The 25,510-nt window shown below is 51.8% G+C and overlaps 1 protein-coding gene across 1 annotated transcript in view; it reads right to left on the minus strand.

The window, feature by feature from the left end:
• LOC102445544 (protein-arginine deiminase type-2) overlaps window positions 1–25,510 on the minus strand; it is an 87,245-nt gene that overhangs the window by 38,176 nt on the left and 23,559 nt on the right. The window contains exons 3-8 of the mRNA XM_075906208.1: window positions 23,528–23,600; window positions 12,923–12,984; window positions 9,820–9,937; window positions 7,481–7,606; window positions 2,927–3,105; window positions 242–345 (exon numbers count right to left, since the gene is read on the minus strand). Coding sequence (XP_075762323.1) covers window positions 242–345; window positions 2,927–3,105; window positions 7,481–7,606; window positions 9,820–9,937; window positions 12,923–12,984; window positions 23,528–23,600 — 662 coding nt within the window. The remainder of the gene's footprint in view (window positions 1–241; window positions 346–2,926; window positions 3,106–7,480; window positions 7,607–9,819; window positions 9,938–12,922; window positions 12,985–23,527; window positions 23,601–25,510) is intronic.

Raw genomic sequence — 25,510 nt, forward strand, 5'->3', positions numbered from 1 at the left:
GGGGGGATTTGGTAGCAGCCTTCAACTTCCTGAAGGGAGGTTCCAAAGAGGCTGGAGAGAGGCTGTTCTCAGTAGTGACAGATGGCAGAACAAGGAGCAATGGTCTCAAGTTGTGGTGGGAGAGGTCCAGGTTTTGCCCGCCCTTGCACTCTGCCCCGCAATCATTCATATCGCAAGACACACGTCGCCATGCTAGCAACAAGCAGGCAGATATAGGCAGGCTTTGTCACTGGCTCTTTACCTGCACACGAAAATGTTCACCGGTGCCAAGGTGTTTGGAGTCATTATCCACGGAGCCACTCGGAAAACGACCGTGTCTGTGAAAATCGGAGCTCGGGGGATTCCCTGGAGGGGAAGCACAACATCGCACAGTCAGCATGTTGATTGGGCGATGGGGGAGCAGGAAGGGTACACAACGGATGGATAGCAGGGGTGGGGAACTACAGGCTGGAACCGGATGGCAGCTTGCCTTGGCTTGGCCCATGATCCTCGGGGCTCACCCCTCTGCAGTGGGGTGTTGGCACTGGTGCTCCAGGCACATGAGGGGCACTGACCCTACGTCTAGGGAAACTCCTTTAATTTGGAATTGTATGTCGCAGTCTAGGAACTCCTTAACCCATGGGCGGTTGCTTATTTGCATTAGGCAGCTACAGAGCGCTCTGCTTTGATACTGTCTAGGTAGGGAAATGCCAGGGAAGTGCACATTTCTGGGGCTATAATTCCCAGGTCCAGCGTTGCCCAAAGACAGTGGAATTCTCATCTTTCTCTATGACCTCGTGGCAGCCAGCCAGCCAGCTGTGTGCTGTAAGCGGTGCGATCCCAGAGGGGAGATCACAGAGCCAACCTCCCATGCATGTCCATTCCATGCAGCAGCAGAGTCTAGTCTCAGAGGAGGGCTGAGCCCGGGAGTGAGAGGTAAAGTTTCATTAGCTGGTCTGTCTTGCCCTAACATTCAGCTCCCTCTAAGCCTCTGGGAGCTGGCGGGGGGAAGGGGGTGGGAGGGAGTCCTCCCAAAAGACACTGATCACTTAAAACAAAAAAAGGACTTTGAAATAAAAACCTCCAGCCTCAGGCCAATGTAAAACTGGCACCTTAGATGTGCTAAGTGACGTGTTGAGTTTTAACATCAGCAGCTCCCTCTTCTGTTACATAACAGCTCTATCCGGGAAGAGCCTGGCTCACACCAGCTTCAAGCTGGACCCAGCTTGGGAAGCCCCCAGATGAACCCGAATGTCTGCAGATCTCAAAGGGAACGGTAGGGGGAGTTTCCTACAGTGGGGGCAGCCACTGGAGAGAGAGGTTATGTGTCTCCCGCCACTCCCGTCGCAACCCCCCGGAGCCATGGCACTTTAAATCCTTTGCGGTCTTGGCATGGGGTTTTCATTCCCTCTAAAATAGAAGCACTCCTGCAGCCGAGTATTAAGAATCAGTGCGGGCTCCCTCCCCACCCCAGATTTCATTAAGCTAGATTTCCACCGTTGGCCCTTCGCTTCGCAGAGACGTCAGTCGCTTTGCCAAGGTGAGAACTAAGCGCTGAAGGACGCTGCCGCCTGGGAGACGGAAAACGTGATGCATCCCCACCGGGAGGTGTCATGTGCCCCTGCAGAGTGACTGCAAAACGCTGCAGCTGGTGGGAGGATGCCGAAATGCTTGGGAGTGAATTCTGATCTCACTCGCGCCAGTTTTGCGCTGGCAGGACTCCCGGGGAAGTGTGCCTCATTTACATGGCGGCAGTGGTCAGAATCAAACCCTGATTTAGTAGCATTTTGCATCTGCTTTATCTGGCGACGGGTAAATGATGCCCCCAATGCACAGCCATAGTCTAACGTTATAGCCACAGGCTGGGTACCGGGCACTGTTCAGCCAGTGCTCCGTTGGGATGATCACTGTAAGGTGGGATAAGAGCAGCTTAGGCTCTGTCTACACTGCCCCCGTTTTGCGCAAAAAATACGCAAATGAGGCGAAGGATGGACTATTGCAGTGCCTCATTTGCATAATTAATGAGGCTCCGGTTTTGTGCAAAAATGCCAGGGAAGTGCACATTTCTAGGGCTATAATTCCCAGGTCCAGCAAAGAACGCAGATGAGCGGCTCCTGCGCAAGAGGGGGTTTTGCGCAAAAGCGGGGCCTTGTTAATTATGCAAATGAGGCGTGGCGATCTGCCTCGCTTCGCCTCATTTACATATATTTTTGTGCAAGAGGCTCTAGGGTAGACATAGGCTTAGTGTCTATGGCCCGTTTGCTCCTTGGCCTCGCTGGGGAGGCTGTCCGCGAGGGAACTGACCAGTGCCAACCATGCGGTGATACAGAGTCTATGCGTGAAAAACTGAACCGAGACCCCCCCAACTCGCCTCAGACTCTGACACCAACCTACCACTTGGACCGGCTGGGAAGGGGCGACCTGCAGGCTGAAGGGTCAATAGCCCAGGTCTGGTTCCCCAGGCAACGGTCACTGTAAGTCCCAGGAGGTACAAGAGCTCACTTGGAAGCAAACGTCATTCACAGACACGTGACCCTGTTCTTGGGCTGCCGGTAAATCCATCGCGCTGATGTCAACCGAGATACCTCAGGATGCATCATGCCGGCTGACTGAACTCCACAGCTTGCTGTGTCTGTAGCAGCGCTGGGCAGCCGATGGCCACGTGCAGCCCACTGGGAGTGCCCGTTCTCTGCCCTCTTTCCCCACGCCTCTCGCATGCTGGGGCACTGGAGCCCTTCTCCTCCTCCCCCTCTCTCCCAGCACGTTGCCCACCACTGCCTCTCCATCTTGCAGCCCACTGAGACAAAGGGGGGGCACTTTCCTCTGGCCCACTCACTAGCCCAGGCTGCCCTTTGCTGGTTTTGCAGGGCTGCAAAACTCACGCCGTTTAACTTCCGGCTTCCCAGTGACATCATGCCCTGCCCGCCCCTCCCTACCATGTCCAAACCTCAGTTAATGACTCTAGAAGGCTGATATGGATGGAGACCAGGCCAGAGAAGGTGTCATCTGGGAAGCGGAGACCCTCCACAAAGAACTCCAGCTCTGCCGATCCTCCTGTGTATTTCACCACGTGATACAGCTTCTGCCTGCCCAGGACATGGATGTAACGCTGACCGAAGAAAGGATCTAGAAAAAAAAGTGGGGGAAGGGGAGGAGGGAGGGAGAGTGGAGATATTTAGAAAAAATAGACTTTCCTGTAGCACATCCTCTCCTGCTATGTAATTTTGGGGGCTCCTTTCCCCTCTCACCCATAGGCCTTCCATGTTTGGGTCTCAACATCTTTAGTTCTAGGGCCCACACGACGGGCATAGTTTGAGACCCATTGTTACCCCTGCAGAATTCAGATCTCCTGCAGATTTTTTTTTCCTCCGCCAAATATCGGCGTTGCTGGAGAGGGGCAGCAGTTACACCTTTTGTCCACCAGTGGCTGCCCAATGCCAGGAGAGAGAGCGTGTCCTTCACAGAGGAGGCGTAGGACCGAGAGCGGGGTAGGTGGCACTGCTAGGGGCATCACAGACGGGTTCTGGAGGCTGAGGGGAGGGACAGACTAAGGCAGTGGTCCCCAACCTTTTGGGGCTGCCGGGCACGCGGGGGCCGTGCCTGCCTGGCCACTAGGCGAGCGCTCATAAATGCCCCAGCGGGCGCCAGGGCACCCACGGGCACCGCGTTGGGGACCACTGGACTAGGGCATGAGTCAGCTGCTGAATGTGAGAAGGGCTGCAGACAGTAGCCTCCCCAGGAATTGAAATTAGGGGGGGTGTTCAAATTTACAGGGGGGGTGTCAGGGCTGATGAGGGGTGAGATCGTGAGGGTGAAGGTGGGCTGTATGGCACCATAGTACACAAAACTGGGGGGGTGTTGGGGAAATTCAGGGGGGCATACACCCCCCCATGGGGGGCGTGTAGGGAAATCCTTGGCTGCAGAGCCATGTTGGATGGAGGGCAGAGGGTGCAGGACCAGATGGGGGCAGGGACGGGAGAGCTGCAGGGCGATGTGGAGATGGGGAAGAGAAGTACAGGGACACAGGGGGATGTAGGGAAGAGGGGTGGTGGAGCAGAAGTGCAGGGACACAGGGACAGGGGCAGATGTGCCAGACTTAATGGGATAAGCTAGGGATCTGCCAGGGTCTGGATGGGGAGACTCCCCAAACCCCTAACAATCCCCCCCCCAAAAAAAGCTTCCCTTTGCTACTTCTCCCACACACATGGAACAACAATCCAGGTTCCTCCCTTCCTTGGATCTCCCGTGCCTTTGGACTGCTTCTGAGTGGTGCAGAAAATACCCTTCTCTATTGTAGTTTAAATGTGGCACAGAATTCCCCCAGGAGTCAATCACTCCTGTTGTGCTCTACAGACACAACAGAGACTGTTGCTAGTGTTTTAACTAGCCTGCTAATAAGTTAATTAAGTGGAGGGGTTAGGAGCCCAAGTATCCAGCTTTCTAGGCCAGTGCACTGTCATTTGAGCTAAGGGAATGGCTCCATGAAATCCTGCCAAGCCAGGTTCTTAGATGTCAGTCCCGGAGAGTCAGGGCTCTTTGTGCCCTTGAGAGTCATGCTGTGATCGTGCACTGACTAGCTGTGACCTCACATGATCTGCAGAGAAAGATTTTTGTTTAAATCCCTTCCCCATTTCCACTGTTCTTTCAGGGTGTGTCTAGACTACAGGGTTTTGTCGACAAAAGTGGACTTTTGTCGACAAAACGATACCTGCGTCCACACTGCCTTTGAGTTATGTCGACGTAACGTCGACAAAACTGCTGAGTTTTGTTGACGTATGTAAACCTTATTCTGCGAGGAATAACGCCTTTTGTCGACAGAGTTCTGTCGATAGAAGGCATTATTGCATCTACACTGTCCTTTGCGTCCACACGGTTATGTCGACAAAGCGGCTTGCTTTGTCGACAGAACTGGATGTAGTCTAGATGCTCTTTGTCGACAGAAGCTTTGTCGACAGTATCTGTCGACAAAACTTCTGTCGACAAAACCCTGTAGTCTAGACATACCCTCAGTGTTGCGATTGCCGGGTTTTAGAGGCACTTTGTGTTCCAAGCTTTGGATGGCGCTTTGCGGCCTTTTGACGCCAGGATCATAACCACATTTCAGGCTTGGTCCCAGATAACACTACTGGATCAGCTTTAGAAGCATCTCTGCCCACAAGAAGCTGCCATGACTACTCCCATCTCTGCTACTTCCAGGGTTTGCATTTTGTCCTTTCAGGTATTTAGGATAATACTCATATAACACCATTGAGTTTAAGGCCAGAAGACACTGCCAGACCAGCTAGCTTGATCTCCTGTATATCACAGGCCATCAGCCCTAGCAGCATCTGCATAGTGATCCCAGAGTGAGCTAGTTAAGGAATCTTGGACTGTATCTTAGAGAGGAAGCATGACCCTGTGGCTAAGACAGTGGACCAAGAGTTGGGTGAATTTTTTTTCCGGTGAATACATTCTTCACCAAAAAAAATGTAGTTTCAAGCCACTTCACAACGTTTTGTCTTCAAAATTATATAGTGCAACAGAACTGCATTTGGAAATGCAGCCACATTTAATAACAAACAGCAAAATAGAGCCCAGTGCGGATACGAAATGTTGTACCCGCATCCGCGTCTGTATCAGCACAAATGAGCTGTGGATATCTGCATCTACATCCGTGGATCCAGATATCTGTGATTACACAGCAGATATCCACAAATCGGCAGGGTTCTAGGTACAAAATTGATATCCACATCTGCATCTGTATCCATAAAAATGGGCCGCAGATATCCACATCCACACCCATGGATATAAAGAAGATAGCCACAGATTTACAGGGCTCTACAGAAAAGGGGTACAGATGCTCTAGGCTGAAAAGAAATGTTACACTCAACCCAAAACAATTGGGCGGGGGGCTGATTTCAGCCACCGAACCCAAAAATCAGTGTATCCTGGAGCAAATCGCTTAACCTCTTGATTTGCCATTGTTGAGATGATAATTCTCTCTCTCTCTCTCTCTTTCAGGCCAACAGCTAGCTGATCAGAATAATAGAACCATAGAACACTAGAACCAAAAGGGACCTCGAGAGGCTATCGAGTCCCGTCCCCTGCCCTCACAGCAGGATTACATGTATGCCCCCAACACAATGGCCTTAACATAAAGCAAATGAAAATGGTAATAAAACCTGAGAAAGTCCCGCTGAGATGGGTTGGATCACAGGGATCCCCTGGGCTGTCAGAATTGACAGAGTGGGGGTGGTGGGGTGCCCCAGAGGGCAGGTTGGCAGGCTCAGTGGTATGATCACCCACTGGGAGACAGCCCAAGGGGATCTCAGATGACCCAGCCTATCACACCTGCCTCTTAGAAAGGTCCCTTAAAAACACCAAGTTTAAGAATAGGGACGTTAAATATCGGTTAATTGAATAGTCGAGTAACCTCATGAATTCTTATTGATTAATCGACTATTCTATACTCCCCAGGGGTGAGGCCAGTAGCCAGTGCGCTCCAGCCCCACTCCTGAGGAGCCCCCTGCCACACCGCACTGCTGCTGCTGCTGTATCAGAGGCAGCAGCGTGGGGTGTCAGGTGGGAGCAGGTCCGCGAGGGGAGCCAGTTTAAAAACCAGTTTAAAAACAGCTCCCCTTGCAGACCAGCTGCCTGCCACCTCACACTGCCGCCTCTGGTACAAAGGCAGCAGCACGGGGTGGTAGCAGCCCCTGTCCAAGTTGGGATGGTATCTGAGTTCCTGGACCCAGCATGAGCCAGAACTGAGCTAGGCTGCCTGCCCACCCGGCTCCTAACACACTTGGCTGTTTTTTTCTGACAAAACTGGAGTTACATCCACACTGCAAGCACGTTCTTTCGACAGTAAATCAAAAGAACAGACGGCTTTTTGCGCAATTGGTAATCCTCGTTCTATGAGGAAGAAGCCTTTTGGCGAAAGAGCTCTTTTGCAAAAAGCCATGTGTGGACAGGGAAAAGGGAGTTCTTTCTGAAGAAGAGGGAAGAGGCAAAAGCAGAGGTGCCCTGGTAGCCACTCCATCCATAGCAATCAGAGCTTACATGCGAGAGAGCGTCCATTCAGTGTGGATGCTCTCTTTCGAAAAAGCAGATCGCTTTTTCGATGCACTTTTGCAGTGTGGACGCTCTTTCTTGCAAGAAATTTTTTCCTGAAGATCTCTTCTGAAAAAAGCTTCTTGCACAAGAAGCCTGTAGTCTACACATAGCCCTATTAGTGTAACTCCAGTGACTCCCGATTGATACCAGCCCGAGCAAGATCGGAATTTAAATTCTGGGGGAAATGATGGAGCCGCTAGAGAAGTGCTAGAGCAATGAACAGCTGCCAGGTGGGCGAGTGGTTCCTGATGGGTGGATTGTATCAGTGCTAGGGATGAGCGTGGAAAACGGTAATAAAGTGCATACAGGAAACAAAGCAAACGAAAAAGAAGAGTTTGTAACCCCAGAGAGGACAAAAGCATCATGAAACAGGGGGAAGGGGAAGAGAAAGAAAAGAGGAGTCACTTACTCTCCACATAAAAGACTCCGACTTTGTCCGAGTCAGACATAGGAATGTAGAGAACCATTTCATACCCAGCAGGAAGTCTTTGGGGGCCTTCGGTTCTCAAGATCATCCGAGACATGTCCTGCAAATCTGGGGTTAAAAACAACAAAGGCAAATGAAGGCAGGACATCGGATACAACATTGCCCCGGCGTGACTACCCTTTCCGAGGTTAGTAAAGTATTTACTAACAGCGGTGGGTGGCAGATTAATGGTCAAGGAACACAGAGTTGGGTGTGTGGGCCAGACTAGGAAAACCAGAAGAGGCAATGTAGGCAATCCACGAAAAGAACAATAAGAACATAACATAAGAACGGCCGTACTGGGTCAGACCAAAGGTCCTTCTAGCCCAGTATCCTGTCTGCCGACAGTGGCCAGCACCAGGTGCCCCAGAGAGGGTGGACCGAAGACAATGATCAAGCGATTTATCTCCTGCCATCTCTCTCCAGCCTCTGACAAACAGAGGCCAAGGACACCATTTTATCCCCTGGCTAATAGCCTTTTATGGACCTAACCTCCATGAAATTTTCTAGCTTCTCTTTAAACTCTGTTATAGTTCTAGCCTTCACAGCCTCCTCTGGCAAGGAGTTCCACAGGTTGACTACACACTGTGTGAAGAAGAACTTTCTTTTATTAGTTTTAAACCTGCTACCCATTAATTTCATTTGGTGTCCTCTAATTCTTCTATTTAGGGAACTAATAAATAACTTTTCTTTATCAGCCCTCTCCACACCACTCATGATTTTATAGACCTCTATCATATCCCCTTTACAATGGTAAAGGGCACCCAAAATGTCAGAGAATTCACAAACCAAAGACTGTGCACAGAGGATGCTGGAGAGGCAGAAGGTGGCTACTGCAATACTGCACTGTTACATGTTAGGAAGCACCACTGTGTGCATCTGATCCCTGGTGTGAAGACTCGTGGTCACATACATAACCATTCCACGGCCAAGCCCAAAATGAAGGGCAGACCAATCTCTTTAGCATGGGCAATAATTCAGCATTTCTGATGCAAACAGTTGCCTCTAGTTGGGTCACAGCTGTACAGTGGAATAAACATAATAGCGCCCGTCCAGTGTAACAAGACACAAGTGAGCAATAGGTAATAAAGATGCTGCAGGCCAAATTCTGCCACAGTGGCATCAGCATAACCTCCACTATCTTCGAGATCTGCCCTCTTACTCCTGTGCAACTGCATCAAGGAAATTGGTTCATGTTATATCGTGGGGAGTTTCACAGCATAGGAAGAAATCAGTGGAAAGGCAGAGAGCTGGAGTAGGTGCAAGTGTCAACAGTTCACATGGCAAATTGGCTCACATGGATGTAACAAACTGAGAAGGGAATTTGGCCCTGCCCCTTGGAACATAGTTAAGGATTCAGTTTATGATGCTGGAGCTAGGAGAGAAGCCAGCTCATGCATGGCTGAGATGCTAAGCAATGTAACGTACTCATCCCTAAACTGATCTGACCTGCCTCCAACACAAGGCATGCAGCTCTGCTGAGTCAGTGTTCATGGAGTTGCTTTCCGAGATGGAACCTCGCTCGCCGGAAGGTCAAATCTGGCCCAACATGCAGGTTTAGTGCATAGAAACTTTTGTAAAAAAATGAAGTTACATCCTACCAGACACAGGCTACGTCTACACTGGCATGATTTTCCCAAAATGCTTTTAACGGAAAAGTTTTCCGTTAAAGGCATTTTCGGAAAAGCACGTCTAGATTGGCAGGATGTTTTTCCACAAAAGCACTTTTTGTGGAAAAGCATCCGTGGCCAATCTAGACGCGCTTTTCCGTAAAAAAGCCCCGTTCGCCATTTTCGCGATCGGGGCTTTTTTGAGGAAAACAGTACTGTGCTGTCTTCACTGGCCCTTTTGCGCAAAAGTCTTTTGGAAAAAGACTTTTGCCCGAACGGGAGCAGCATAGTATTTCCAGAAAAGCACTGACAATCTTACATGAGATCGTCAGTGTTTTTCCGGAAATTCAAGCGGCCAGTGTAAACAGCTGGCAAGCTTTTCTGGAAAAGCGGCTGATTTTCTGGAAAAACTGGCCAGTCTAGACACAGCCACAGTGTTTATTGAATAACACATTCCATTGCAGTTTTTTGCCGCTCAAAACACTGCAGTTGGCGTCAGCACACGAGAACCTTAACAGTGAAAGTGACTAGAAAGTGAAATGGACTCTTAATCAGCCATGCAAATGCCACAGCAGCACGACAAGGAAAAGGTAAATTAGATTTTAAAAGTTCTCCCAGCGTTGATAACCTGTGTCGTTATTAGCAAAGCAGAAAAGGAAATGCTGCTTATACCTTCTTTCCTGAATATTTTTTCATCATTGCAATCCAGCGCAGAGATCAAAGGGTTGTCTTTGTCGCAGTTCACCAGCAGGATGGCTCCTTGCCCGTCTGGCCCCCATGTCCAGGAAGCCTGAAAATATAACACCCATCTTTCCCTCGAGTGGCCAAATCTAGTGTCTATCAAACTGTTACTCACAGGAAAAAAGTGTTTCTTTTGCTCTGGAGGTTGGAGGCCTATTGTTCCAGTGCTGAAGGCAATCCCCACGGATAAGAATGGAGTCTGCACACATGCATCCCCAGTTCCTGAACAAACTGAAGGCCACTTTTAGTACGAGGAAGAATGTGATGGTTTTGAATCCAAAACGGAGTGGCTTGAGAGGGTGAGGATGATAAGGAAAGGCATGCGGCTTACTGACTTGGTAGCACATGCTTATTCTGTAATGACGTACGTGCTGGTGACTTGTGGGTGAGCATAGCTACATGGGACCTGGAGGAGGAACTGAGAAAGTGACACCCACTCACCTGTTTGCACTGTCCCCTGATCTAGCCTTTCTTTTAATACGTAGCTATGGAAACATTTCCTGGGGGGCTGTGGCTTCTACTTCAGTATCTGCCATTCACTATAGTGGTAGAAATGTAGTGGTGTTAGTCTGGTGCAGCTGAAACAAAATACAGGACTATGTAGCACTTTAAAGACTAACAAGATGGTTTAATAGGTGATGAGCTTTCGTGGGCCAGACCCGCTTCCTCAGATCAAAAAGTGGAAGAAAATTGTCACAACCATCTATACCAAAGGATACAATTAAAAAAATGAACACATATGAAAAGGACAAATCAAATTTCAGAACAGAAGGAGGATGGGGGAGGGGAGGTAAATGTCTGTGAGCTAATGATATTAGAGGTGATAATTGGGGAAGCTAATTATCCCAATTATCACCTCTAATATCATTAGCTCACAGACATTTACCTCCCCCCCTTTCCCCTCCTCCATCCCCCTTCTGTTCTGCAATTTGATTTGTCCTTTTCATATGTGTTCATTTTTTTAATTGTATCCTTTGGTATATATGGTTGTGACAATTTTCTTCCACTATTTGATCTGAGGAAGTGGGACTGACCCACGAAAGCTCATCATCTAATAAACCATCCTGTTAGTCTTTAAAGGGCTACACAGTCCTGTTTTTTGCCTTTCACTATGTCTGCAAACAACCTGCTCGGAGGGAATGGGTACTTAGAGGTGATGGGTTATAAGAAATTAGCCACAATGGATTGTTTTTCCTGCTATGAACCATTCCCCTACCCATCCCCTGTTGCTTCATTCTCAAAATGCATCACCCTACAGACCACTGCAGTCTCCTGCGGACCACAGATGTTTTTAAACAGATGTAGCTGTGCTTTTTAATGCGCTGAATATTAACAGAGAGGGTTAAGGAATCAGAGAATCATAGAACTGGAAGGGACCTCGAGAGGTCATCGTGTCTAGTCCCCTGCCCTCACAGCAGGACTAAGCACTGTCTAGAGCATCCCTGACAGGTGTCTGTCTAACCTGCTCTTAAATATCTCCAGTGATGGAGATCCCCGCCCCCCAGGCAATTTATTCCAATGCTTAACCATCCTGATAGGCAGGAAGTTTTTCTTGATGTTCAACCTAAACCTCTGCTGCTGCAGTTTAAGCCCATTGCTTCTTGTCCTATCCTCAGAGGCCAAGGAGAACAATTTGTTCCTCCATGCTCTTTAGCCAGAAACTGCCCCTTCCCCCAACACTCACTTCCTTTTCCATCCTTTCCCTTAGCCGGTAGGACCTGTTCCATCACTGTCATGGGGGCCCTCAAGGCATCCCCCGCTGGGCAGTTCTTACAGTCAGAAGCCAGTAGGGGTCATCCACAGCCCAAGCACAGCAACCAGCAAGGTACTGACACAACATCACAGGAGAGAAGTTGCCAATGCTGATGTGCTGGAAAGGACTAGCCAACAGACTGTAGAAACACTGATTTCGGAAAGAAGGTGGAAGTGGTTTGGGGCATGTGGTACTGATGTCAAAATACCAGATTCCCAGACAACACCCTGACTGGCTACCACTTAGGCTGTGTCTACACTCAGGAGTGGCTCGAGGCAGGCTGTGGCAGCTGGCACCCTAGGCGGAGGTGCGATCGGCGCCCCTGCCTGCACGGCCGTCAATGGCTGGGACATCATCACGGGGCGCCCCGGCGCCCTGTGATGTCATCATCGGGCGCCCAGGCCAGCGGTACCCTAGGCAACTGCCTAGTTTGCCTAGGCTCACAGGCCGCCCCGTCTACACTACAAAGTAAAGTCGCAAAAAGATACGCAAATTGCAAACCGCAATTTGCGTATCTTCTTCTACTTTTCTTCCGAAAGAGGCTTTTCTGACATTTGGCCCATCTGCAGGGGGCCAAATGTTGGAAAAAACCCTCTTTCGGAACATCCCTTCTTCCTCGTAAAAGGAGGTTTACAGGGATGCTGAAAAAACGCATCTACTTTTCCGATTTTTTTTCCGGAAAAGTAGACATGTTTCTTGGACACGGCAGAGCTTTTCTGGTATCCCAGAAAAGCTCTGTAGTCTAGACGTACCCTTCGTGGAAGATGGAAAGGCAGTGGACCACAGATGCCATAACCATTGAGAAGAACATGCGCCATCAGACAGAGGCGGAAACATGAGGTTGCCTCCTATGTCTCAAAGCGTGAGAGCATCTAATCTGCCTTGATCTAGGCTCGCAGAGGCATTTGAGCGTATTACCACACAGAATGTATCTCCCCCTCAGCTACATAGTGCTGCTCCTAGCGACTCTGTCAGATGCCTTGTGTTCTATGCCAGATGCTACTATTCTTTGGAAAGCAACGCAGCTTCTAACTCCGCCACCCCCAGCTTCCTGGGCCAAACAGTCAACCTAATCTGCAATTCAAGCCCTGCATCAGATGGCTGAGACCGACAAAGGCTGTGCCTGTCGGGGGATAAATGTAGGCTCTATTGGCTGCACACAGATTCTAAGGGAAACAAGTCCCAAGTATATCAGACAGTGATTTCATTCTGGGCCCCACGCCAGGGCTGAGCAAGGGGTCACAGTTCACAAAGCACAACGCAACCAAAGGCAAAAGTTACCTTCCGGAGGTTGTTCTTTTCAACCACTCCATCGCGGTCTGCGTCCACGTCCAGAGAGATCCCTAGAAACACAACGCCCTTGGTCAGAGCACGGCAAGCCCGGAGACATGCATTGCACAGAAGAACTGAGGGCGGGTGCACGGGGAGGAAGAGACAATACAAAAAAATCTGCCTGGAACTTAACAGCCAAAGACTGTAGCAAATCCTTTTTATAGAGTCGTAGACTTGTACGGTCAGAAGGGGTCACTGTATTCAGTCTGGCCTCCTGTCTGACACATCCAGAACTAATTCCAGTTTGAACTAGAGCAGATCTTTCAGGGAAAAAGCCCCATCTTGATTTTAAAATTGCCAGCGATGGAGAATCCAGCACAACCCACAAATGGTGAGTTGTTCCAATGCCTAGCTGGTAAAAAACCTGGCCTTATTCCCATGTATCTCGCTTCCATTTCCAGCCATTGCATCTTGAAGGACCTCTCTGTTGGACCGCTCAGGCCATTATCATGGGTTTGCTCCCCACGTCGGTGTCCACGGACCGATCCATTCACCTTGGAACGGTCTCTTTGCTAAGATAGTCAGAGTCGTGGATTCCAAAGCCAGAAGGGTCCACTGCGATCATCCAGCGTGGCTTCCCATGCTAAGGGTGCTGAATGGCGATTATCTAGCGAATCGCGCCGTCACTACAGACGACTGTACAATCAGTGGATAGGACTGCTCTGCAGAGCTGCAAGCGGCGGTAGCTCCAGGAGTTGGCCTGAGCCAGGACGGCTCCGGGAGCCACGTGCTGCGTCTCTGCATTTTAAATGTAGTAAGAGCCACGGGGCACAGAGGCGCAGCGTCCCGGACCAGCGCGAATCGGGACTGCTCGGCCCTGGCTCATGCTGAGTCCAGCAATCTCTGTTCTTGGCAGCAGCGCCTGTCTGCAGAGGGGAGGAGAAGCAGCTACCTTCTGGGACCCCTGCAGACAGGGGCTGCTTCCGGAGCAGCCTCTGCCCATGGTGAACCTCAGCCCTATTCCTCCCCCCCCCCCCCCCCACACACACTGCCTCTGGGAGGGGGGGAAGCGGCACCAGGGAGACATTGCTCCCCCCAGCACCGGCTCCTATTTTTGCCCCTCCTTGATGCTTTGTGGATGGCTCTTCTGAATTGCCTGGAAAGCAAGTGAGTCGCCTGCAACTTGGCGAGGCCCCAAAATCTGCTCCCCCAGGTGAAGGGAGCTGCCGTGTGCATGAGCAGCGGGCAGGGAGAGGCAAAGGAACACCTCAGGGACGGGCGCTGGGGCCTGTTCACCGAAAGCAGCCGCCCTAGGCCGCTCCTGGGCCGACTATTGGCATCGCGTCAGCAGGCAGGAGGCCGAGGTAAATTCCCCGGTTGCTCCGTGGCTCAGGAGCCCAGTGGGGAGGGGGAGAAATTGTGGAGGCCACGCCCAGCGCTGATGTATCTTCCCCTCTGGCTAGGTCAGTGTGCAAAGTGTGGCTGACAGGGCCCCATGAGTCTGGCCTGGTCTCACTGTGTCCCCCCCGCCCCCGTCACCGGCCTGAGACTCCCTAGTGACGGCTGCATTAGGGAGCCAGGGAGCCAGAGGAGGAGTGGGGTTAGGGCAGGATGGCAATGCAGGGCCTGACGCGCTAGTAATTCTCCTCCGTGTGGAACCATTTCCACCTGTGCACACGGAGAGCACGGTGCACCAGTCCCAGTGACACCGACAGGCCAGTGCACCGGGGAATCAAGGCTTCCACGCCAGTCCTGGCACCAGAGCTGCCGACAGCAATTTGCTGGGACGGGGCAGGAGATCAGGGTATGATGGAGAATCCCACAGCTCTTTGCGAGGCTTTATACTGCTCCAGCTCTCTCCAGCTTAGGGTCACAGAGTGCTTTATGATACATTTTGCCTCGCGGTATCCTTGTGAGATGGGTATTATTCTACTACTGAGCCAAAAGGGGAAACTGAGGCACGGAGCAGTAAAGTGACTTGCCCAGGGTCATCTCAGAATACCACTCGGGCTCCCAACTCCCACATCTGTGTCTTAACAATAGACCCAGCTGTCTTCCACCAATAATAGCACCTAGCTCTTACATAGCACTTTCCATCGGTAGAGATCAAAGCACTTGAGAAAGTAGGTCAGTAGCATTATCCCCATCTTACAGATGGGAAAACTTAGGCGCAGAGCTGGGCAGTGACCCAGCAGGCCAAGGGCTCAGTTGGGAATCATAGGATCACAGAAGCGGCAGAGCCAACCCCAACTCTATCATCCCAGCCAGGGGTCTGTAAAACTCTCTAGGGATGGAGATTCCACGCCCTCCCTAGGGAACCCATCCCCGCGCTTCCCCACCCTCCTAGGGAAAGAGTTTTTCCTAGTATCCAACCTCGACCTCTCCCGCTGCAACTTGAGACCATTGCTCCTTGTTCTGCCATCCGTCACTACTGAGAACAGCCTCTCTCCATCCTCTTTGGAACCACCCTTCAGGAAGTTGCAGGCTGCTCTCAAATCCCCCCTCACTCTTCTCTTCTGCAGAACAAACAAGCCCAAATCCCTCACATGCTCCAGCCTCCTCATCATTTTCTTTGCCCTCCGCTGGACCCTCTCCAATTTGTCCACTTCCTTTCGTAGTGGGAGGTCCAATGCTGGACACAATCATACAGCTGTGGCCTCTCCAGTGCTGGGACTTGAACCAGAGACTCCTCAGTCCCAGGACAGTGCTCTGCCCACTAGATCGCACTGCCCCCTGCAAACTCCACTTTGGGGCCATCCCTCCATGGCACCCAGTGCAGGCCTCTTCCTTTGTGGCTGCCTGCTGACCTGCACATTTCCAAAAGGAACTGCTTTACAGCTCAGCGCACAAAAATAAAACCAGCGCTGTCATGTGCTCTGTTAGGGCGTTAGGCAGATTAACAGGAAATGTCACAAGGATTGTGTTCACCGGGTGAGGGAACTTCAGAGAAGCAGAAGAGACTAAGGAGAAGTTGGCTCCTCTCTCCCCTTTGTCTCTTTTCAGGACCAGCTCTCCCGGAGCTCTCTGTCTGGTATAACTAAATTCTCTCTCTTCATTTCTGGCAGGGCCCAGTCCAATGGCCAGAGCATGTGACAAGGAGCAAGCACTCCTGGGTTCCACCCTAAGGGCACGTCTACACTGCAGGGCTAATGCTGAAATAAGCAACGCAACTTCAGCTACGTCAATTGCGTTGCTGAAGTCGAAATAGCTTAACTCAGCTTTTGGCGCTGTCTGTGCAGCAAGAAGTGGAAGGAAGAGCCTTCTTCCTCCGGCTTCCCTTACTCCTTGGCTGTGTCTAGACTGGCCAGTTTTTCCAGAAAATCAGCCGCTTTTCCGGAAAAACTTGCCAGCTGTCTACACTGGCCACTTGAATTTCCCCAAAAGCACTGACTTCCTACAGTAAGAAATCAGTGCTTTTTGCGGAAATACTATGCTGCTCCCGTTCGGGCAAAAGTCCCTTTTGCGCAAAACTTTAGCACAAAAGGGCCAGTGTAGACAGCTGAGATTTGTTTTGAGCAAAAGAGCCCCGATCGTGAAAATGGTGATCGGGGCTTTTTTGCGCACAAGCGCGTCTAGATTGACACGGACGCTTTTCCGCAAAAGCACTTTTTGTGGAAAAGCGTCCGTGCCAATCTAGACACTCTTTTCCAAAAATGCTTTTAACGGAAAACTTTTCTGTTAAAAGCATTTCCGGAAAATCATGCCAGTCTAGTCGTAGCCATTGTGAAATGAGGGTTACAGGAGTCAGTGTCATTAGTCCTCCAACTTGCCATTATTTTGAAATAATAGCTTGCTGTGTAGACGTGCTCTTTGTTATTTCAAAATCATGTCAGTTTTTCCGAAATAGACATGCCCTGAGATTTTAGCGTGTGGGTGTCAGGGGGTCTGCATTGTGCTGTGTGAGCTGGGGTTAGGCACTCTGGCAATGTCTGCACTACAGGGTTTTTGCGCAAAAACCCACGGAGCGTCCACACCTCAAGCACGTTTTTGCGCAAGAAAATGTACAGTGAATTGACAGAACAGAGGGCTCTTTGTGGTACAGGTATTCCTCTTTCTACGAGGAATAACTCCTTTTTGCCCAAGAGCTCTTGCGCAAAAAGGTGTGGGGATGGGAAACAGGGTTTTTTGTGCAAAAACAGCCTATCGGAAGAAGCACAGGTGACCTGGTGGCAATCAGAGCTTTCTTGCAAGAGAGCATCCATACAGCGTTGACGCTTTCTTGCGCAAAAGCGCATTTCTTTTCCAATGCACTTTTGCAGAGTGGATGCGTTCTTGTGCAAGCAGATTTTGCAGAAGATCTCTTCCACAAAAAGCTTTTTGCGCAAGAAGCTGGCTGTATAGACGTAGCCTCCCTTTCTGTGCCTCAGTTTCCCCATTTGTAAAATGAGAATGATGCTCCCTTCTGTAAAATGCCCTGCCCTTGCACGAGATCCGTATGTGACAGATCTAGCTGAGGTAGGAAGGGCTTCTGCCAGTCCATTAGAAAGGTCTAATCGCCTCCTTTCATTTCCCCTCCCCCACGCCCCAGATATGATTTCACTCCTCCAGACTGCATGCATGCCTTGTCTTACTAGGACTCTCCCCTGGCAGGTTGCTGCCTTTTGCTGGCCTCCAGGTGTTACAGCTACAACTGGGCGAATAACTGATCCCTCAGTTTGGTGGCCAAACTGGAAACAAAAAAAAAGGGGAAGAAAAACGTTCTTCCCTTTTCAAACTGAAAATGATTTTTTCCCTGGTCGCCTACGTGGAAAACTGACACGTTTTGTGCATGTTGAACGAAACATTTCAAATGTCGTTTTGAAGGGCTAGTCTCTAAACGAAATACGGAAACGGTTCATTTGGCAAATGTCAAAACGAAACCTTGTGTGCAGAGCCGTTGTAGCCATGTTGGTCCCAGGGAATTAGCGAGACAAGTTGGGGGAGGCCACATCTTCTACTGGGGAGAGAGACCAGATTTCCTGCCTACTCAGAGCTCTCCTCCAGGTCTGGGAAACGTTGACGGTCTTAAAAGAAAGTCAAGGGACTTTTTTTTGTGGACAAAAGTATTCGCCAAATCCGATCCACAATCCTGAACGTTCTTGGTGGCCGGAAAGATGCATTTCTTGACCAGTTTGCTATTTACCAAAAACAATTTTGCAAAGGTCTTGGACGAAATAGGTGGGGCCAGGAGTAGCCAGGACCTCTTCACCGGCCGGAGTGTACCACAATGCGCATTCCCCCTCTCCCCCCCCCAGCCCTTAGCGCCACCTGGAGCATGCAGTGCCGATTTAAAGGGCCCAAGGCTCCAGTTGCTGCCATTGCTTCTATAGCAGCAGCGGCAGTGGGGAGGCCCAGGCCCCTCTGAATCGCTGGGCTCTGGGGAAACTGCCCTCTCTGTTCCCCTCCACCTCCCAGGAACAGGCCGAGTGCTGCCCGTGCTGCTAACTTATGCTGGAGAAGCCAGATCTCTTGGTTTGAACCGGACAGTGCTGGCCCTAAACCAGACCAGCTGGGGCAGTCTGGTTTTGTCCCCTCCAATGTGCCGCTGGAACTGAAGGCAGAGAAAACGTTTCCAGGCAGTACTGCTGACCTCATGCGAGAAGTGCAATTTCTCGAGGCTGCATGCCAGGCGCTTAGTGTGCGGTCATGACCATGAGGGCTAGAGAGCAGCCTGGGGACTAAGGGGTTAACTATGTCCCTTACCTAGCCAGGTGGAATGGCCAATAGGAATGTAGGTAGGAATTTCAAACTGGGACAAAGGAAATGTTGGTTTTTCCCTCCTTTGTTCAGGGCAGTTCTCTCCAGATATTGAGGGAGACAGACACTATGGCTGTGTCTAGACTGGCAAGTTTTTCCGCAAAATAAGATGATTTTGCGGAAAAACTTGCCAGCTGTCTACACTGGCCGCTTGAATTTCTGCAAGAGCACTGACGATCTCATGTAAGATCATCAGTGTTGTGGAAATACTGTGTTGCTCCCGTTCGGGCAAAAGCCCTCTTGTGCAAATCATTTGCGCAAGAGGGCCAGTGTAGACAGCTAAAATGGCGATCGGGGCTTTTTTGCGGAAATGCGCGTCTAGATTGGCCATCTGCTGGCAAGGAATAGAGGGTGGGGCGAGGGGCAGAAGAGGAAGGGCAGGGCCTCGGGCAGAGGGGGAGGGGCCCTAGCTTCCCCCCAAAGGCGTGCTCACCAGCTGCCCATACCAGCTGGCTGTTGGTGCACAGAGCTGGATTTCAGCCCCGAGCGATGCCACTTTCAACACTTTGTGTGTCCAGTATTTGCACTGCGGGCGTTTCTTTTGAAGGGCATCTTGCTGTGTTACAAGCTAATCGCCCCTTCTCGGGGAGGAAGTTTTCACTGCATTTCTCTCAGCCTTTAAAGTCCTCTCCTCAAATCTCAGCCTCACACTCGCCTCGGGCGCTTCCCCACGACCGGCATCTCCTGCCAGGCTCCCCTTGACTTCCATTCCTCAGGCCTGAGAGGAAGGCCGGCCTGGCCCAGGCAGGTCCACAGAGACCCCTTGCCCCAGTAAGGGTTAGAGAAGAGGGGTGGCAGGAGCTTCCGACCAGTGCCAAGGCCATGGGTGCCTCAACCGTGGCGCACCCCCCACGCTGCCCCTGCCCTCATGCCACTCCTGCTCCCCAAAGTGCCAGCCCTGTGCCGCCGCTTCCCCCGAAGGCTCTCCTCGTCCTTATGGCCAATACACAATCTGGGCCCCCTGGCTCCCCCCATTTCAGCACCCCTATTAAAGAATCAGGCCACTAGGTGCCACTTCTGTAACTGGGTGTGTGCGAATAGCGTGGAGCCTCGCTGAAGTCGAGAAAGACCAGGGCTGGCCTTACATGAGGCAAACTGAGGTGGCCGCCTCAGGTGCCAGACTGTGTGTTGGGGGTGCCCCTAGGACCTAGAGTGTAGAAAATTGTGTCTGCTGCTGGTGCAGGTGTATTCTCTCTGCTCTAGATGCCCAGAGATGGTGGAGTGCTGTGCTGGAGGAAGGAGGGCAGAACTGACACCTTTCAAAGTTTTGGCCCAAGCGAGGGGGCGTCATTTGAGCTCCCTGCCTCAGGTGCCAAAATGTTGTGGGCCGGCCCTGAGAAAGTCCTTTGGACTGGGCCTTATTCGATAGCGATGAGCCTGACACAGAAATCTCAGCTCTAAACGATCCATAATTTTACAGGGTCGTTTACCATGTTTTGGTACAACACAGAGAGCAATAGGCCTCTCTGACAGGCCCTGTAAGTGCTGCCACATTACAAACGCCAGAGCCCGTATCTATTAGTAAAGCAAACCACCGATCGTGGACGCAAGCCACGCTTGCTGCGTGTTGCAGGGATTTGTTTAGTGACACGAATCACAGGATTACTTACACTCTAGCTTTTCAGTGTTCGCTGCAGTACTCCATGAATTTCCCCTCTATACAGGCAGTGGATGTGAGCTGATCACAATATTCTCCTCCCATGAAGTCACGGCTCCAAAATTTTTAATGAAGGCCCCTGTTACCTCCCACACAATTATAGTTTGCTTTCCACCTCGCCCTCCAAACTCTCTGCTTCTTCTCCAGCAGTCCCCTTTTGCACACATGCATCCATAGAATCCTTTTCCCATTGCCTCCTGGTACCAGAGAGAAGACCCCAATATATCGGGTTTCCAGACACATTTCAAGACATCGTGTGAAACAATTCTGTCCCTGCGTAAGTTGTTTTGCTGCTAAGGTGACAGTAGAAACAACTTGGGCAGCTCCAATTACTTTCAAGTGAATTTTACAAGAGAAAAAAAGATTCTAGGCCCAGCGCCAAAAGTGGCACATATTGATATGTGTTTGAGTAGTTAAATCCCTGGACTGTCATTGCTCATTAAGGCTACATCTACACAGCAGGCTTCTTGTGCAAGAAACTTTTTGCAGAAGAGATCTTCCACAAGAGTGCATCCATACTGCATGGACGCTCTCTCGCAAGAAAGCTCTGATTGCCATTCAGAATGGCCACCAGGGCACCTGTGCTTCTTTCGATAGGCTGGCTTTGTGCAAAAAAAACGTTTCCCATCCACACACACCTTTATGCAGAGTTATTCCTCGGAGAAAGAGGAACACCTGTACTGCAAAACCCCCAATTCACTGTAAATGTTCTTGCTCAAAAATGTGCTTGAGGTGTGGATGCTCCGCGGGTTTTTGTGCAAAAACACTGCAGTGTAGACATAGCCTAAGAGTGCTGTCATATGGGTGGAAATTGGGTAAATATTGCACTTTTTTAAGATCAGCAGAACTGACTTCAATGGGGCCTTAGTCTTGTGTGTAGTCTTGCCTTAATCTTTGTATTCTTGCCCGTCAATGTGAAAGAAGCTATTTGCATATATTTGCATGTCTATGCAGCCACAATTAAGTTGCGGCCCTTGGCATGTGCGGTAAGCATCACTGTGGCCCCTGGGGCTTCCGAATTTGAGTAGCCCTGGGCTAGGTTCTGATGTCCATTTTGCGGGTGTAGCAGAAGCAAATCAACTGATGCTACGGCAATGCTAAATGGATGTACAGGTGTAGCAGCTCAGCCCCCTCCTCGCTCTTGGGCATTTGCAGTAACAGCATTCAGGACCCGCCGAAAAAGTCAATGATTTGTATTTCAGTCGTGTCTCAAAGGTATATCTGACAGCAGAGCCCTATTGTGGGAGGTATTGTCTTAGAGATACTGTCTGCCCAGACGCCCGCTGTCAATGGAAGCCAGGCACTCTAATATCTTTGAGGATCTGGGCTCTGTAGTATAAGGAGCCAAAACAGACAAAGGATGGGGAGAAAATGACCCCTACTTTCCAGGTGGGGAATGGAGGCACACAAAGTTTGAGACCTATCTTTCTGGAGGTGCTCTGTCCACACAGGCAGGGCCAGATGTTGGAGCATTCAACTTCCATTTAAGCACTAAAGGGAGAGGCCAAATTTTCTAAAGGGCACACGTGCTTTGCAGAGCACTTTTCAAACTCTGGCCATCGGCACTGCAGAGGGAGCTACTGGCTGGTTCGAAAACCTGACCCCCATGGTGCTATTCCAAAAACCTAGCCCCGAGCGACACCAGGGAGTCCCTGGCCAAGGTTGGAACTGAACCAAAATCTGAGTCGCAGGCAGCGGCGCATCTGGAGGCTGGAGAAGCGGAGGCCAGAGAGAAATGGCGCTTTGAAGGGGAAACCGCTGCTTCTCTCCAGCGGCCGGCTGCGCAGCCGCCTCCTGCTCCCCCAGAGGCCCCCCGCCTGTGCTCTTGCACCGTTTGCCAGCACCTGGTGAGCAGGGATGGGGCGCAGCTCCCAGAGCGGGGAGCAGCTGAAGTCCTGCTGCTGAGCCCACGGCGGGAGGGGGAGGTGAAGAGAGAGGGACAGCACCGGAGCTGGTGACCGCTTAACATCCTGTCCCTGGGCATACACAGCACAGGGCACCACTACAGTCAGGGCATGGCCTGGATTATCACGCCCCAGCTCTGTTAGGGTTACAGGAGTCCAGAACATAACCTAAGAACGGCCATGCTGGGTCAGACCAACAGGCCATCTAGCCCAGTGTCCTGTCTGCCCACAGTGGCCAATGCCAGATGCCCCAGAGGGAGGGAACACAACAGGTAATCCTCCCAGGATCCCTCCCTTGTCTCCCACGTGTGGGAACGTAACCCCAGCTCAGAACACAGAACCGCTGACACGCAGGACTGGATGGGACCTCAGATTATCTCGTCCATGCGCCTGCACCGAAGCTGGGCTAAGTCTTATCTCTAGACCATTCCTACCAGGTGATGGTCCAGCCTGTTCTAACCACCCTCTAGTGACCGGGATCCCACAGCCTCCCTAGGGAATTTGTGCTTATCTAGCAGAGTTTAAGCTGTGAGTGCCTGCTGGTGCAAAGGATGCCAGTCCAGACCGGTGGAGAGCTGTCTAGATCTCCAGGACAAACCGCGTGCCCTGTGGTTATGGGCCGTGCTCGTTCCAGGATGGCTGGTGGCCGGGATCTCCGGCTGCAGCTGCTACATCACTTACCCCATTGGCTGCTTGTGCGGTCACAAGCCACAGGCCGGAAGACAACCCCATGGCAGAGATGGGAACAGAACGAAGGGCGCCTGGCTTCAAGGCTCCTTTGCCCGCCTCAGTGCAGCCACAGGCCCAAAGGAGAACAGCAACCGCTTTGCTGAGCCCAGCAGCCTGAAGAGGCCGGAAGCCTGTGGCTCCTACTTGAGTCCAGAGTCGCATGATGGCTCCTTGCAGGAGACGCACACGGCCATCTCTGCCTACAAGGTTGGCATGGCTGGGTTGCTTGGTTTGTTTCACCCCCAAAACTCCCAGGTCTCAGGTGATTCCTTTAAGCCAGTGGGTCTCAAAATTTTCTTGCACTGCGACTCCCTTTGCACACAACCTGCCTGAGCCCCACCGCCCCAAGTGGGGGAGGGGAGAGCTGCGTACACCCAAGGGCTTCTGCCCGGGCGGGGGGGCTGGACTTCAGACTTGCTGGGCCCAGGGTCAGCCCCAGTCTCGGTGACCCCCGTAAAATGGGGCCACCACCCAGAGTTTGAGAACCTCTGAGCTGAGCGGCTCACAAACACGCTACTCGTTTGCCGCACCAAACCTGCGATACAAGATGGCAGGGTTGGGGCTACCCCCCCCAGCACCGGCACTTACCAATGCCTGTCAGGAAGACCCCAGCTTGGTCGATGGGAGGCCCTCCATCCTCGCCGTAGTAGTTGACGGTTACCTGGAAACGCACAAGACGGGCGAGTGAGCGAGGGGGGAGGGCGGGACAGGGAACGGCAATTTCCGCCCCAGCTCTAAGCCCAACCCGTGGCGTGGTTCTGCCCCTGCCTGGACGCCTGCTGCTGCTCCTCTCTGGCCAAACTTTCCTCCCTTCTCGCCCACCCAGACCACTGCTGTGACAGTGAGCTGCCCTCAGGTCCCGGCCCTCCCCGAAGCTCTCCCCTGGCTTCCTCCACATCAGCTTCGCTCTCCCGTCTTCCCGCTCCAGTCTCCTTCGCCCTTTGAGGCCCTTCTCCCCCATGACTCCATGTTTCTCCCAGGTCTGGGTCTCCCTAGCAACCCACCCCTGGGCAGCCTGCCGTCACACCTGGATCCCCAGGTGTCTCATGGGAACCGGACCACGGTGGTCGCGCACTTCCCTGGCTCGGGCTAAACAAACTCCCCCGCGTGGAAGATTTGCCTCGGGAAGGGCTATGGGTTGGGTTTGCACTGTAGCCATCTGCCATGTTGGGGCCCAGCCTGGGGAGAGGGAAGGGGCCAATGCACAGCCCAGCCGTGGGGTGGGGATGTAGCTCTCGGAGATTCCCCCCTCTTGGGCCGGCCAGTTCAACGTCAGAGACGTTCTCAAGGCTGCTCGAAGCTGAGCTGCTCGGGGCCGTTTTGCTCCTGAGCAATAGCCAGGACACAGGAATATGCTGGCGGCACCCTCATGTCCCATGGCTCATCCCCACACCGGGCAGTGCACAGGGAGGGTGCATCACTGGTGACTCCGACTCTAGGCCTACGGGGAAAGCCCCTTTGCTGGGCATATTTGATCACCAGAAAGGTGATGCAGCAAAGCCAGGAATTCCCTTCTCTCCATTGTGCCTGCGGAACTCTTGTGGGCGGAACAGAACCTGGGACCCTTGCAGCTTAGCGCACGAGCCAAAGGGCAGCAGGCTCTTAGCTGCGGCTGTAGCGCAGACTCATCATTCACGCTGTAGGTCGCAGTGCTACTAGCTGGGCTACCACACTGCACCAAAGGGGTGTGGGTTACACCTGCTCTCAGCAAGACAAGGGTAAATACTGCAGTCCTGACCTGCGGCACCGCTGGTTTTCCAGGCAAGGGGGCACCTAAGCAAAGCGAGGGACATGCACGCAGCTGGAGACTAGTCGCCCCATCCAGCCCATCTGCACTTCTCAACCAAAGGGGTCAGAAGCCCGGACTCCGGAGCTAAGAAGCCCTTGCTCAGCCCTGTAGGAGATCAGACACCAGAGACGGCCAGGAGACTTCGAGGGGCTACATGCCAGATGGCTACAGCAAGCCAGCTCGCTCAGGCTTTGTCTTCACTGCGGGTTCTTCGGGCACAAAATATGCTAATAAAGGACTCATTTGCATAAGTCAATCTCATTAGCATATTTTCTGCCTTTTTTTTGCGCAAGGGGTTTTTGCGCAAAAAGCAGCAGTGTGGCACAAAACCCCCTGCTTGCACAAGATCCGTATGCCTGTCCTGGCCAGGGATAAGGATCTTGCGCAAAACAGGGTTTTTGCTCCCCCCCAAAAAAAGGTCCACACTGCTTCATTTTGCGCAAAAACCCAAGTGCAAAAAGAAATGGCAGACAATATGCTAATGAGATTGCAACTTATGCTAATGAGTCCCTCATTAGCATATTTTCTGCCGGAAGAACTCGCAGTGAAGACGTTGCCTCAGAGTCAGCGGCGCGCCTGGTGGGTGGCAGCCCCACAGCACACGGGCCTGCTGCCATGGGAGACCCACGTGACGAGGGAAGGTTTAAGTGACTGGACTCGGCGCTGTTTTCCATTCCCTGGGGGTGCTGGGTGACACGGAAGGACGCAAGCGGCTCCCGGCAGCAGAGCTCCGGAGTGGAGGGCAGCCAAGCACTGCAGCGTGTGCATGAGCAGCGGGACAG

This window comes from Pelodiscus sinensis, chromosome 23 (genome assembly GCF_049634645.1).
Source record: "Pelodiscus sinensis isolate JC-2024 chromosome 23, ASM4963464v1, whole genome shotgun sequence".
Lineage (NCBI taxonomy): Eukaryota > Metazoa > Chordata > Testudines > Trionychidae > Pelodiscus > Pelodiscus sinensis.